The 15,129-nt window shown below is 39.0% G+C and overlaps 1 protein-coding gene across 1 annotated transcript in view; it reads right to left on the reverse strand.

Annotated features, from left to right (window-relative positions):
• Window positions 1–15,129, reverse strand: part of PHF21A (PHD finger protein 21A) — a 127,680-nt gene that overhangs the window by 88,297 nt on the left and 24,254 nt on the right. Inside the window, exons 2-3 of the mRNA XM_084263053.1 lie at window positions 5,787–5,827; window positions 1,127–1,262 (exon numbers count right to left, since the gene is read on the reverse strand). Of these exons, the coding sequence (XP_084119179.1) occupies window positions 1,127–1,180 (54 nt within the window). The 5' untranslated portion in view covers window positions 1,181–1,262; window positions 5,787–5,827. The remainder of the gene's footprint in view (window positions 1–1,126; window positions 1,263–5,786; window positions 5,828–15,129) is intronic.

The following is a 15,129-nucleotide window of genomic DNA, read 5'->3' on the forward strand; positions in this document are numbered from 1 at the left end:
ATGCCACAGGTAATATCTGAATCTCCTTACCCCCACAACAAAATTAATTGAAGCTCTGAATGCCAGGGCCTTGGAGCCAGAGCAAAATTTGCAAGAACTGAGGCAAAATACTTGTCTGTCATTCTTTGACCAGCTTTTTCAAGCTTTTCTCCCTAGCTGAAAGTTGTACTTTGTTAAAGCTGATATAGCTTCATTTTACTAATCCAGCCATCCACCTTCCTGCACTATGCTCATCATTGCAGCAACTAGTGAACAAGCCATCTAGATTATTTGTTTAGACAAGTCAGCAAGTAATAACATTTGGAAAAGGTTTCCAAATTTCATATTATGGGTTTCTTTTATCCCCTGTGTAACAGTGGGTTTCAGATATCCAACAGAAATACTTGGACTTTAGAAATGGTCTCATTGATAAATTTACTACTTCAAGCTGGCAGCTACTCTGTGTTTACGGCTTTAACAATTTTGTTCCAAGAATTAATGTGCGTATGTCCTCTTACATTTGCTAAATCAGGTTTTATTATTATTATTTTTAATATTTCCCATTTGTATTGTAATAAGAAGCTGAAACTCTAGCACCATACAGTCCTGAACAGGCTACCAGTAAGAAGACCCAACATGTATAAAGTTTTCAAGCTCAGGCACTATAACCTTCTGGTTAGCAAAACTACACAATTCCAGGTTTAGAAGCTACTAAACCAGGAGACATTCCAGCAGAGAAGCACCAGATGAGATGCAGCACTACACAGCTTTCACTTGGAATTTTCCTCCACCATATTATTCCACTGCCAACTGAATAACAAAATTGGCTTTGAAATATTATAAAAACCTTCCAGACAGAAGTTGCTGAACAAAGAGTTTTTAGAATGTTTTTATCACTGCTTCAAAATAATATAAAAAACATTCCCACCCACAGCCTGATATGTAGATTTTTCACATTTGCTAAAAAAACAACAGGTGGTGAGGTCAAAATGTAGAGTGTAAAATTCTAGAGTAGTTTCAAGCTTATGAAACAATTATTACTATGGTTGTAGTGCTATTACTTAACACTACCATTAGTAGTAATACTATCAGTGATACTATTGCTGCTAATACTTAAAAGTAAAAAGCAAGAAAGAATAAGAATTACCTGGTGAACCTGAATTTCTACTTTCAGAGCCTCCTGTAGAGTCTGCAGCTCCATTCTCTACCTTCTCCACTTTCTCTAGAAGTGTCTTTACTGATTCCAGTGCCTTTAGTTTCTGGTTTCCTCTATAACACCAGTGCTATAGAAAAATAAAGGGTTTCTTTTGGTTAGCAAAGGAGAGAAGGCAATTTGAAAAGAAAAAAAAATAAAAGTCACGGAGCAGGACTGAACTGTATCAAACTGCAGCTTTATAGTGTAAACACAAACAGTGTTTCAAATACAAGAAATCTACAGGCTGTACAAAATGCCTGCCTTGGATTTGTTCAGCCAAATTTGTTACTTCCCATACATCCCAAAGTTCTCATACTTGTCCCTTATCTTAGCTTGCAGGCAGCTATTTCCTACCAATATCCTACAGCAGTTGCATATTAAATTAGAAAATTTCACTACTGAGGTTTTAAAAAAAAAAAATCTGTGTAGATGAGAAAATATTCTGGAAACTAAAATTCTGCAACCCATACATCAATAAATTGTTAAACAGAATGTATTGCATTAACATACTTCAATGATGCTAGAGAGCTGTTCTTAGATGGGATGGTCTGCATGCAGTTTGACAGAACAACATTAATATATTAATAACCCACTGCCTAAAGTTTGTGCTGAGTTCATCATTTTGGTTGAAACCTATTTTGAAGGAACACAAGATTGATAGAAAGCAGCTTATTCAAAGCCATTAATTATAAAATACTTTCCTTCTACCGGAACTCTACTGGTAGAACACGAGTTGAAGTTTACTACCTTCACTTGCACTCCAAACAACTTAATCCCCCCAACCACTAGCACAGAAAAGCACTGCCAGCCACACTTCTAAGAGCCTTGAGAGTTGGGCACAAGAATTGTTCGGAAATACGTTAAAAGTATCAGCTTCTGAAACAGGATTAAAATGCCTGTCTCCATCCCATATGCTCAAATCACAATGGAACCTGTGCAAAAACTTGATGGAAACACATCTATATAAATACATACACATAAAAGCCACCAGAAAACATTATATAGCAATCTTTCCAGTCACTTTTCCAGACACCACACATTAAAGAATTGCTGGAGTGTTAAAATAGTTCCTATTTTTATTTTTTTTGAAATTGCTCACAATTATTGCACAGGCATTGTAGCCAACTCAGAAGCCTTCATAACAGGAATTCAATGTTTTCAAAAGAATATTGACAGTTTGTGCTAGATATATAGGCTGTAAAAACAGAGTAATTCCCATACATTAGAAAATTCTATTTTAACACTGTCTCACTGCAATAAACTGGAGTGCTGGACAAGTTTGTGAACTCCTGAAAATAAAGGTTTTTTGCGGGAGTTGTTTTGTTTATTCAAATTAACCATTTCTCTTTCCAAACAGAAATGTGTAACAAAAAGAAAAGACTATAAAGGGGTTTTAAAAAGCATTAAACTCCTTGTTTGTCAGTGCTGTCTGCTGTTAGCTTAAAGTTACTTATTTAAATAACAAAGGCCTGATCAGACTTTCTAGTCAACACATGAAATGACCTTCTGCAAGGGCCTCTCCCACATGTGACAGACCAGCAAAAACAGCTGCCTTTGCAGCTCTACTCTCTATAAAATTGTAATTTGTATCAAGGGATACATGGAAATTACATATAGTTCCCTGTTCTATTACCACAAACAGTAATGAGAAAACAGAATCCCAGATTATTACTTCCACTCACTGACAAGAACAACTATAGCCTGCATTAAGTCCCTACCATTGCAGTTTCAAAAGAAACCATGCTTCAAAAAAACACATGGGAAACTGCCTAACGAAAACTGGAACCCACTGCAGAGGTAAAGAGTCTTTCATAAGCCTTGGAAATTCGATTTTGGGGTAAAGCTGCAGGCAGATATGGCCTCTCAGTGTGTCTTCAATGAATGAGAAGGCACTCATGACGAATAGCCAGCATCACTCTGTACCGACCTATTAACTTTAAAGTACAAACCAGCAGAAGAGACTAATCTCAACTGAGAACATAAACAATATCCATAATTTTAATAAATGTGACTAAAGGCCAGTACTACTTCACAGGAAAAACGGCATATAAAACAACATATAAAGATTGAACAATTACTATTAATGAACAACTTAATTTGACAGATAGAAATTGTAGTATTGATGGTTTGTAAAAACTAATCCAACCTAATTTCATAGATGTCTTGAACAGCCACAAATATTTTTCAAAATTAATTTTTAAGAGGTTTAAGAACAAAGTGATAGTGCTTTGCAGAAGCAAGTTGTTGCTCAGTCTAACCATGTTTACACGGGTATAGACATTAACAAATGTAATTCACTGTCACACATTGAGGAACACATATTGTCACAAGTAAAAACCCCAAAACAATTCTAGTAATATACCAATCATTCAGTTCCATCCCAAAACATCTGTTATTATTTCAGATTTCTTTTTCCATATAGCTTTAAAAGTTTTAGAGTCCTTTAAATTTATTCCTTCTATATATATAAATTTTAAATAGGTGCCATACTGCAACATCCTGGAGAATTCATTTCAATTCATGAGACTAAAGCTTCCAAGAAAAGGCAAGAGAGATTAACAAACTTCTGACCTTTTTTTTTTTCTGGTAGGTTTTCTAACTCAACTCCTTCCTACCTCCCCTCCCCCAGCATTCCCATTATAGCCTCAGAGCAACTTACTTTGCAGTATCATTTATTTCCTGTTACCTTGGGATGGCAAAGTTACACTGAAGCACATTTTAAACCTAGGAAACAACCTCCTCTTCAAAAACTAAATGTCCTACATGCGAGGGAAGAGAAACTAGCATTGCTCCATCAGCAAAGACCACACGATAAAGAACGATCTTTTGCAATCACCTCTACTAGCTGCTGTATTTGTCCGTTAGCAGCACCAGAGTGCTCCTTAGTAAAAGAAAAACCAGGATTAGCAATTATAAGAACTTTGTTAAATTACAAATAAGATACCATATATTCGGCATGACACCCCAGCTGAGGCATTCATCACCATCACTTTAAAGACCAGGAAACAGGCAACTGACAGTGAAGAATTTATTAAGGCATTCTGGAGTGCTGTTCCCAGCATCAAAATAATTGTTGTGGTTGGAGAACACATTCAATAAGATGTTAATTTAAAAATTTAAAACATTTACTGAGTGTTAATTAAAAGAAAAAAGGAAAGAGTGATCAGCCCTTACATCCAAATCCTGGACTGTATTCTTCCGATTTATGCAGAATAACGTCTAGAAATTTCTAAGACAGCAGCTCATTATCTATCACTAGCACTTCATATATATATATATATATGTATACACATACATATATAAATATGGTGGGTACGGAACAACATAAGCAAGGGGTGAAACGTTGAGAGGGCAAAAACCTTCACTATTTTTGAACTTTTAATCCTTTAGACTGAACTTCAAGAGAAGATAGAATGCCAGTCCAGTGGCACTTTACCTAGAATACCGCATCCAAAGATGTATAAAACCATCCCTGGAAAATCATAAAAACATACTGCATTTTCCACTTTACTTTTGTGGCAGCAGAATTATTTTAATTAAAAAGCTTCCAGGTGATTGAAATTGCATGGGTGGGTTGGCCCACAAATATCCCATTCGTTTTTAAAGGAAAACTTGCAAATACTTTGGTGAATTCTTGAATCAGCAGTTTCCAAAAGGAAAGCAGAGGACTGTGGAGTAGATGCATCTCTTGCACATCCAGACAAACTTCCAAGCCTCAGCCAGGAACAGCACTGAGAGCAAGAGGTGTATTTGTTATTCCTTGGATTGATTTCAACTATTGGAGGCAGCAGTTCTCCACTGAGCTCCTTGATGGCATGTAGTTGTTATAAATAATCCCTTCTTTCTTATGAAGTTGCTTCAAGACTTAAGTGTCATACTCAGTTAAGTACCCCAATACATGGCAGTTTAGGTCATAGACGTTTATGTACTATAGAAACACTGAGAGACTGTGTAAAACCTTAAACTCTAACAACCATGAAAATGAATTAGCATTTCTCTATTATCTCAATTAAAACCAATCCACATCAGAACACACAAAATTCCACAAAGCCATTTAAGTGACAGCAATTTCATAAAGTATACTAGAAGCACAGATGACAAGTATTAGATATATATCAAAACAGAGGAAGGACCTATGCAAAAGCCATGAATGCCTCTCATCACAATATGGTCTGGGTTGGAAGGGACCCCAAGGATCATAGAGTTCCAACCCCCTGCCACAGGCAGGGCCACCAACTTCCAGCACCTGTGAATACAGAAGGGTTCTGAATAACTTCAAAATTGTAGAAGTCTTTCTGCACCAAAAATCCCCTCAAATATTTTTTTTCACATTACACAGAATAAAAGAGTTAACATTATTGGTTTTGAGCAGACTAAATTAAAATCCACTCTACTTAGCAACACTTGGGTCCAAATCTCAGCCCTATGGTGATTTTATTTCTAAGAATGGGGCTTCCATCAGTAACTTTTAGTTTTTAAGAATTAATTTCTGAATATAAGAATAGAAAGGATTTCAGTTTCAGTAAACATCAAACTTTTCCAGGAATGGATACCAACTCTTTGTATCATCATTCTTAGGTAAGCCATCTTAGTCCTGGGAAGAAGTACTTACCAGTTTTGAGAAAGTGATTTCCTTCAGCTCTCTACCCCCTCCTACAAAAGGAAAAAAACAAAACAAAATAATTACAAACAGCTTAACTGCAGTTTGAAACAGAAAAAGAAAATTCAAAGACTTGAAAAATTGTGGGGGGAGGGGTTTGAGTGAGTTGTTTTGGGGAGAAGTTTTGGGTTGATTTTTCAAGTTTTGGCTTTTTTTTTTTTTAAATGCAGAAGATAACTAAAGTACCACTTGGAAAGAAAATCTGTTTGACATATCAGGAGAAGACAAGGAGATTAAAATACAAACTTTTACTGGCACTAGGGGAAGAAGAGATTATAGGTACAAGCTTTTCTAGTTCTACGCAAGACCTGTGTCCCCATCCCTTGCAGAAAATACCTCCTCTCCATCACACTTATTAGCATCTAAATCACAAGCCCTGCCAGTTGCCACAGCTAAATATGTCAGGGTGACCCAGCTCAGGTATTTGCCCACGACCTCCGCTAGAGATTATACCAGCACAACAAAGATGGTAGAGCAGGTGGTATGTCAGCACAGTCACTAGGGCTCAAATCCCAGAGTCCTAATGTAAACTGAAATCAATGGCAGTTTAAGCTAATATGCTAGGTCATGAACCACAGAGGCTGAGAAGATACACTGCCCATTACACTGCTAGTGTCACAGGAAGAACAATGTTTAGCAGCGGAGCAAGGTAGTACCCCTTAAATCATCCTCATATGAATCATAAAAAACTCATGAGTCAGACTCCTAAAAAGATAGCTAAAATATAAATGATAACTCATTTGCTCAATTACTTTGCCTGATGCTAAAAGTAGCCTCCAAAATACTCCAATTTTCTAGTAAAATACTAGACTATTAGCCTATTTTAAGCTTCAGCTCCACAGCTAACAAGATCTTCACAGATATCTTTCTATCCACACACAAGTCATCGCAGAGCTGAAGTTTAAGCCCCAGCCTTATAAATAGATACAGCAGTAGAAAGCCGCATAATCATCTCTTACTCAATGGAGACCAGCACAAGTGGAGGAGTTTACATTTACTAACCAGGGTGCCAATGAACACCAAGCCAACAGGAAGCCTACTGCTGGTAGTGACTTTAAGTACTGATGCACTCCGAGTCACAAATTCTATTGCGCGTTTTGAACCAACAAAGTATTACAGAGGATAAGCTTTTAATTTTAGAGCTATTTCAGGGTACTTTAAATAACATCCAACTGCTAACATGGTAGGAGATGAACTGGGGAGGAATGACTCTTTTGAGGCTATATTCAAATTAAGTGCATTTGCTCTGGATGCTACAGAATTTGAAATACCCTCATTTTTGAAGGTGCTGAAGAGGCAAGTGTGATTCTCAAACTCTATTTTCCTCTTCAACATTAAAACATTAGTTGTCACCTCCACTTCCCACTATCAATTGGTTAATTTGTTGGTCCAAAAACCTACAGGGGAAGCTCCATCATCATGCAAGCACTAACCGTCCCTCTTCAACAAGCAACTATAACTGTCTTCACACTAATAATAATTAAAAAAAAAAATAAAGTCTCACTGCTGTAGATGAGTGACTCTGAAAAGCAAAGCAAGCAGCTCAGTACTACACATCCACAAATACAGTCTTAGAATAAAAGAGCATGACTTATTTTAAAAAATAAAAATATCCATTTACTAGTAGCACAAGTACATACAAACTGAAAATCGTCACTTAAAAATAACAGTGTGATGAACTGCCCCTTCCTTCCTGTTTACCCCTCATGTAGAGCTCTGCCCCCATAGCAGGGCCCTACCTTCATCAAGACTGGACCAGCACAGAAAAACGCTGTGCGGCTACAAGCCTCCAGGTTGCATTTCACCACTCTGAAGGACTACAGCCCCAGGCTGAGAAACCAAGGGCTCCCCAGGACAAAGTTAGGAACACCGGGAGTTTAATAGCGACTATCCAAGTGATTTGCTCCGTTGCCTTGGAGAAGTCACTTAGAGAGGACCTAGACAAGGAATGGAAATACATTTGCATCCCCCTTCTGTAAATAACTTAGTTCAGGGCTCTTCTTAAATGTTTGGAACAGGTTACTGTTTGAAAAATCAAGCCTTGGAAAACACAAAATCAATCAGCCCTCACGCAAGCATTGTATTTTTACTGGCATTTGCCTCATTTAGCAGAGAGGACATGCTTCAAGAATGAGGCATCACTTGAATAATTTCTTTTCATTCTAAGTTACCACTTTGCATGTGTTGCTTTTGAATTCAACACCTAATGTCTACAGCAAATAAGGAATTGGTTTTAAGCAGCACACTGACAAGAGCCACAATTTGTACCTGATACAGGCAAGTTTTCTTAGATAGGGAACTGAGACAAAGAACAACAAATATCCAAGACTGGTAACTCCAACTATCTTAAACAGACATGTTTTTCATTGCTCTTAATGTTTTTATAATAAAGAACAGTTTATGACCAACTTAATCTGTAGCTTTGGTTTATGACGGTTCTCTTTGTGGCTACTGGGAACCAAGCTGGAACAGTATTAATGAAAAAGGTACCAGATAAAATCTGCTCTACAGATGAAGCGAGATTATTTCTTTTTCACAACAAGAGTACATACAGAAACTCACATTGCCTCTCTAACTCTTGCTAGAAAACACATTAGAAAGTTCAGATTAGACAGCTCACAATCACCCATATCTAAAGAGAAGTCTAAAGAATTTAGCATTTACAGGTTTTCTTAGCAAAAAACTTTGACAAATAGGAACTTATCACAAAATCTCAGCTACTCATTTTACTGAGGTTGTCCTTTGAAGGCTCTAAAGGCGACCAATCTCATAGCCTTCTATGATCTCATCACCGGCTGGGTGGATGGAGGGAGAGCAGTGGATGTCATCTATCTTGGCTTCAGCAAGGCTTTCGATACTGTCTCCCATGACATCCTGATAGCAAAGCTGAGAGAGCATGGGATAGATGAGTAGACAGTGAGGTGGGTTGAGAACTGGCTGTCAGACCGAGATCAGAGGGAGGTGATCAGTGGAGCAGAATCTGACTGCAGACCTGTGACTAGTGGTGTTCCTCAGGGCTCAGTGTTGGGTCCAGTCCTGTTTAATATCTTCATCAACGGCCTTGACGAGGGAATAGCATCCACCCTCAGCAAGTACCCGATGATACAGAGCTGGGAAGAGTGGCTGACACGCAGGAACACTGCGCTGCCATCCAGAGAGACCTGGACAGGCTGGAGAGCTGGGCAGGGAGAAACCAGATGAGGTTCAACAAAAGCAAGTGTAGAGTCTTGCACCTGGGAAGGAATAACCTTCTGTATCAGTACAGGCTGGGGGATGACCTGCTGGAGAAGAGCTCAGTGCAGAAGGACCTGGGGGTCCTGGTGGATGACAGGTTGGCCACGACCCAGCAGTGTGCCCTTGTGGCTAAGAGAGCCAGTGGAATCTTGGGGTTCATCAGAAGGAGTGTGGCCAGCAGGTCTAAGCAGGTGATCCTCCCCCTCTACTCTGCCCTGGTCAGGCCCCACCTGGAGTATTGTGTCCACTTCTGGGCTCCCTGGTATAAAAAGGACAGGGATCTCCTGGAGAGAGTCCAGAGAAGGGCTACAAAGATGATTAAGGGCCTGGAGCATCTCCCCTACGAGGAGAGGCTGAGGGACCTGGGGCTGTTCAGTCTTGAGAAAAGACGACTGAGAGGGGACCTTATTAACATTTATAAATATTTTAAGTATGGGATGCAGGGGGAAACGGCCAGCCCCTTTTCAGTGGCCTGTGGAGACAAGACAAGGGGCAATGGCTGCAAGTTGGAGCACAGGAAGTTCCGCACCAACATGCAGAAGAACTTTTACACAGTGAGGGTGACAGAGCCCTGGGACAGGCTGCCCAGGGAGGTGGTGGAGTCTCCTTCTCTGGAGATATTTAAGACCCATCTGGACGCCTATCTGTGCAATATGAGCTAGGGAGCTTCTTTGGTAGGGGGGTTGGACCCAATGATCCCTCGAGGTCCCTTCCAACCCCTATGACTCTAAAAACCCATGCTGTAAACTGTCCAAGGTGTAAGTCTGCATGGCTAACACTCAGATTATTACAGCATACTCTGCAATCTTTGGGGATTTTTAAAATACCAACTCTGAGTCATTTTTCTATATCCAACTCTTCTTTCTATTAAGAACACTGGTGCCTCCCCAAAACATACTTGTGAGCAGAAGAAAAGCTTGAGCTATGCTTACCAGTTTTCTACAAGCTAAAAACCAAAAAGCAACTAAAATTAGCATTAACAAAATAAAACATTAAAGTTTCAGAAATACACTTTTCTTAGTGAGATGGTCTACTGAGAGTCTGATGTTCATGTTGCTAAGAGGGGTGTGTGATAACATACGTACACTTGAAGTAATACCCTACGCCTCAAAAAAATAAAGGGTCTTAATCTTTTCAAGAGCTCTAGACAACATACCTAAGGAAAATACACCACCACTACCAAAACAATCATATTCTGCAGATCAACTTTAAACTTTTTGCTGAAGTTTCACGAGACTGTTATGAAAACAAAGACCTGGACACAAATCTCCCGTGTTTATGACTTGACAGCCCTTGAGAGCATCAGAAAAACTACTTACAGTGGTTATACAGCACCTGAAAACTACTTACGGTGGGTATACAGCATTTAAGACTTAAATGCTTCGTACCTGTACATTAAAGTGTTTGGTTACACCAATCAGATGCTTGTTATCACTTAAGTTATACAATAACACTTAAGCTGCTGTAACCATCCATTCCTCTGGGAAACAACAGGAGGAACAAAGTGTCATGTTTGGCCATTTTTAAGTTAGCATTTTCCATAACTCTGGAAGCTTGCACATATTTACTGTTAGACCATAGAACCTTAATCAGGAACTTTATATGTACAAATCACATGATAATATTTAATTATGCAATTTTTACTTTATGCCAATAGGACCTCTGGCTTCTTCAGCACACAGGGTGGACTCAGACGAAAAAGGGGTAGTTGTGCAGACGCAGCTATCAACATGAAATTCATGTTTCAGACTCACTTGACAATATTAAGGGTAAAGCATTGAAAGTTGTTGGGGTTTTTTGTGCAAAATACAGTACATGTAGAAGAGATTAAGTTTTCTCTACATCTGTCTTTAAAGCAACAGCTCTCCTTCCTGTATTTGAAAGGCATCCTGTATACTGAGAGCACTACCAGTATTTTCTAGGAAAACAAGTTGTAACAGTTACTTTGCTGTGATTTAAGTCAGAACTGAAACAACTCGTATTCCTTTAACAGGATGGGACTTCTGCAATCTCAAGAAAAAGAGGGACCAGACACAGCCCAGACGGGGGGCTATACAAGCTATTTCCAAGTACATTATGATAAGGCTCATGTTTCAGTGACCACTGTTAGCAGTGCTGCTGCTGTCACTTCCGTGATTAAAGACCAAGCCTCCCGTGTGCTGGTGCAGAGAATCTGATCTTGCTGTTGTGTTGCAGCTGGGAGAACTCCCAGTCAGCCCCAGTAACACGTGCCAGACAGGTGGCAAAGGGACCAACAGGATTCCCCAAGACAACAAACTGCACTGAAGCCTACTAGCCATGCCTTCTATTTCATTCATCTGCCCAACTCCTTTGTAACCTCTCTCTCTTCCTCCTCCTCCTCCACACACAACACTGGTAGGTAACTCCTACTGAAGGACCTTGGATTTCCTACTGGTGCATGCAGAGAGACAACATACAGAATTCAAACTACAAGTTTCATTTATGTCATCAAGTTCCTTCTACTGCTATGAATAGCTATAAAGCAGATGCAATTTGGAGTTTAAGATGCAAGAAGCTGATTTCATGTAGGCATAGATTGTTTCACCTTCTCTAAAACAGTGCATAAAACCATCAAACTAAGTTTAAACCGAATTGTGTGACACCATCATTTATCTTTGCAGAAGTAGTACTGTATTTAACATACAGAAAACAAGCTAAAAGACTCATCACAGCTAAAAAGACCATACCATCCCTATTGTAAAAGCAAAACCACTTCACAAGTTGATTTTTAAAATATCAGCTAAAATTTGCTGTGGCAGCCAAACGTATCTAAGCAGCTGAAGACCACCCTCTTCACTCTGCTTGCCCTATGACTACAGCTCTGATGGGCATTAGTAACTCTTCCTGCACAGAGTCTTCCCTGGCATCTAGGGTGTGGGGTGGGGATGGTACCACGATTTTTAGCAAAAGGCAGATGCACATTTGGCCCAGTGAGAAGTTATCACAAGTATGTTTTAATACTTGAGGATTAAATCTGCTCAGATGAGAGAGACAAAGTACAAGGATTTGTACTTTAAGTTTGTACTTTATTTGTGAGTACACTCACAAACCCCTCTTTGAACAGTCTTGGTATATTTCTCAAATCAGAGCAGCACATTCTAAAGCCACTTACAGTCAAAAGGGGAAAAGTTTTCATAACTTGACTCAGTGAGGACTAACCATTTAAGCCAACTTTAAAACAACACTCACCCTCCCACTTCTCTCACACACAGAAGAGTAAGGTGCTGCCATTTGAAACAAAACAAAACCAGCCAACAACAAATTCAACTCCCTTCTACTTCCTTCCGTACGATAAAACGATTCGGGGACACAGACTTAGTTTTTATTTTAAAAATAAAAATAAAAAAGTAGGGAAAAAAATATCACAGAAAGATTGCCTTTCTGACCTATGACCATTAGTAAGCTGGGCAGTTCTTCCTGACTTGATAGCAAGGGCTCAATGTATTCCCCATCTAACCCTCCTCCACAAAATTATCATGGGTACAACCCTGGTTTTTGTATCCAGAGGCCCGTGTGTGGGGATGTTTTACAGCACAGCTGCATTCAGGGGTTGACACCACAGAGAAACAAATACAAACACCACTGTGAAGACGGACTGTTTATCTATACTTACACTAAGAGGAAACCAGAGTCTTAAAATTAAGTCTGTATATTGCTAACAGTGCAACAGCAAAGTTTCATATTTGAAGCAGGGAACCAGAGATTTTTGTGCAAAATTAAAATTTTTACATAATGTAAAGATATAAATACATGGAAGGCAGAGTTCAGTGTTTAACAATTTTTGCTGCATTCTGACATTCTATAAAGTTGCTGGAAATGTGGTGTATTTTTCAAATTTACCAATTAAGCTTCAAAAATGTCAGTTAATCTATTAAGTCTCAAGACTGGAATTTAGGTTTTTTAAACATTATTTTCAACTTATTTAGACAATATACATACAGCTGGAAGGCAAAAAAAGGATCAAAGATCAACAGAAAACAGAAGGACGTGTCCCCTCCCAGCTGTACTAACCCACTATTTTCTGTCAAAGTTTATAAGAAAGGGAAGGTATTTATAGGATGGGGATGGGGGTGGTTCGGGGTGTGTGCTTTCAATAACACACCTAGAAAAAGCAGTTCATTAACCTCTACTGTTCTTAAGATGTTTGGTAAATTTCTCATTCCAGTCATTGAGAAGTTTCTGGCTTCCTTTCACACTTCAGAAACAGAGGGCTATTTGCTGAAAATTAGACTGAGGAGAGAAGGCTACTTTCCAGAAAAAAAACACACAGAGGAAATCCTAGTATTGATTTAACAACTAGAACAAGGAAAAAAATTAAGAAAAATTCAAATCCAGTGCAGATTAAAATAAATTTCCCCCTCAAATTCAATTTCTGCTATGTCAGATTTTTTTCTTTTACTCTTTCAAACGTGAGGATAAATTTCATATTGAGTGCCAAACTATTTTTCCCTTTCTAGCAATCCACTATCTTGGAAGGAACTGGCTTGCAGGAACGATGTGTTAGTGAGGCAGAAGCGCCCTAAGAGTTTTGGGAAGAGGTCCAGGGTACAAAAGGAGATGATTTGGGTAGCACTGCAAGACTGCAGACATGAAATGCAAAGCTAGCAGTATCCCTGACTATCGCTGGAAGTGCTACTGCACTTCTGATGGGGAGAACTTCAGGTATGTGCACATCCCCAGCCTGTACAAACTATTATTTGAATTTTTTTCTATTTACCAGAGATGTTCAGAGGTAAAAAAAAAAAAAAAAAAAAAACCAAAACTAGAAAATAAAAAGAATCAGCAAAGCAGCCAACGCCTCAAGCACAAACAGTGACATTCAAGGACAACCACGGCCTTCCATTTCCAGAGCAGCAGTGCTATTAACTCATCTGCCAGCAGGGGGAAATGCCAAACAAGTGAAAAAAGTTGAAAAAGCAAAACACTGAAGATGAGGAATAAAATTAAACAAAACCAATATCCCTCCAGTAGCCTCGGCAGTTAAGGAAGGGAAAGATCCTGCTCCTGGAGAAGGGAGGCAGGACAAAGGATACAACTCATTATTTTGCTCGTTCTTCCAGGCTTTAGAAAGAGAGAGTGTGACAGTCCAAAGCACAAGCATTTAAGAACAGTACCGGCAAACAAAAAGCAGCTTTCAGTTTCAGTGCTAGCACAGAGGGACTGCAAATCAATTAAGAGTTTTCTTATATCTAGTGGCTCAATGAAGAGCAGAGTTTTGTGATTACACAACTGAGAGAACTGACGTCAAAAAATATGAATTCTTCAAGAACTATGCAAGGTGAGCGCACAAACTAATTTCAAGTGAATACATGTATTCTAGAAAATCATTCTGCATTACGGAGGACTTCCCACTGCATTTATAGAGAATCCCAAGAGTCTGTACTTTTTTTTGCTGAAGAGATTTCAGAACAGTAGGGGTCCCATTAGACACCCTGTTCTTCCCTCTACCTTATAAATATTTTCTGTACACCATTTCCATGGTTACAAAGTATAGTGAAAACTACTTAAAGGTGGTACCAGTTAAGGGAATAAATCTGTGTTAAACATATTCTGATGAAGGGCAACTTGCACGGAACAGACAGGAAACAGACAATACACAATGCAGGTTAAAAATAAGAAACAGAAAACCAAAATGTGAAAAATTTGGAGACATTTAACATACATTAACAAAGAAAAACAAAACCCCAAGCAACAACACAGACAAGCCCTGCAACCACAGGGGCTTTCAGTTGAAAGCATCACAGGCTAAGAATCACAAGGACCAATGGGGAGGTTCTCAGTGACAGATTGATGGTGGTTAGCTACACAAGTTCTGGTGATGTTACCTTCCCACAGATACCAGGCAGACGCTAGCTACACCAGTAACAATAAGCAAACATTTAAAAAATGCAGATAAATTGTGATTAGTGATTATATATTAGGTCACCTTACAACAACATGCAATCTTTCACGCTTCCATAGTTAAAGCTCTTTCAAAATCAGATACTGTACTTTTCAGTACAGCACTGCACTCAGCATGTCCGTGGAAGTTGCTAACTGA

This window comes from Gallinula chloropus, assembly GCF_964237585.1.
Source record: "Gallinula chloropus genome assembly, chromosome: 4".
NCBI lineage: Eukaryota > Metazoa > Chordata > Aves > Gruiformes > Rallidae > Gallinula > Gallinula chloropus.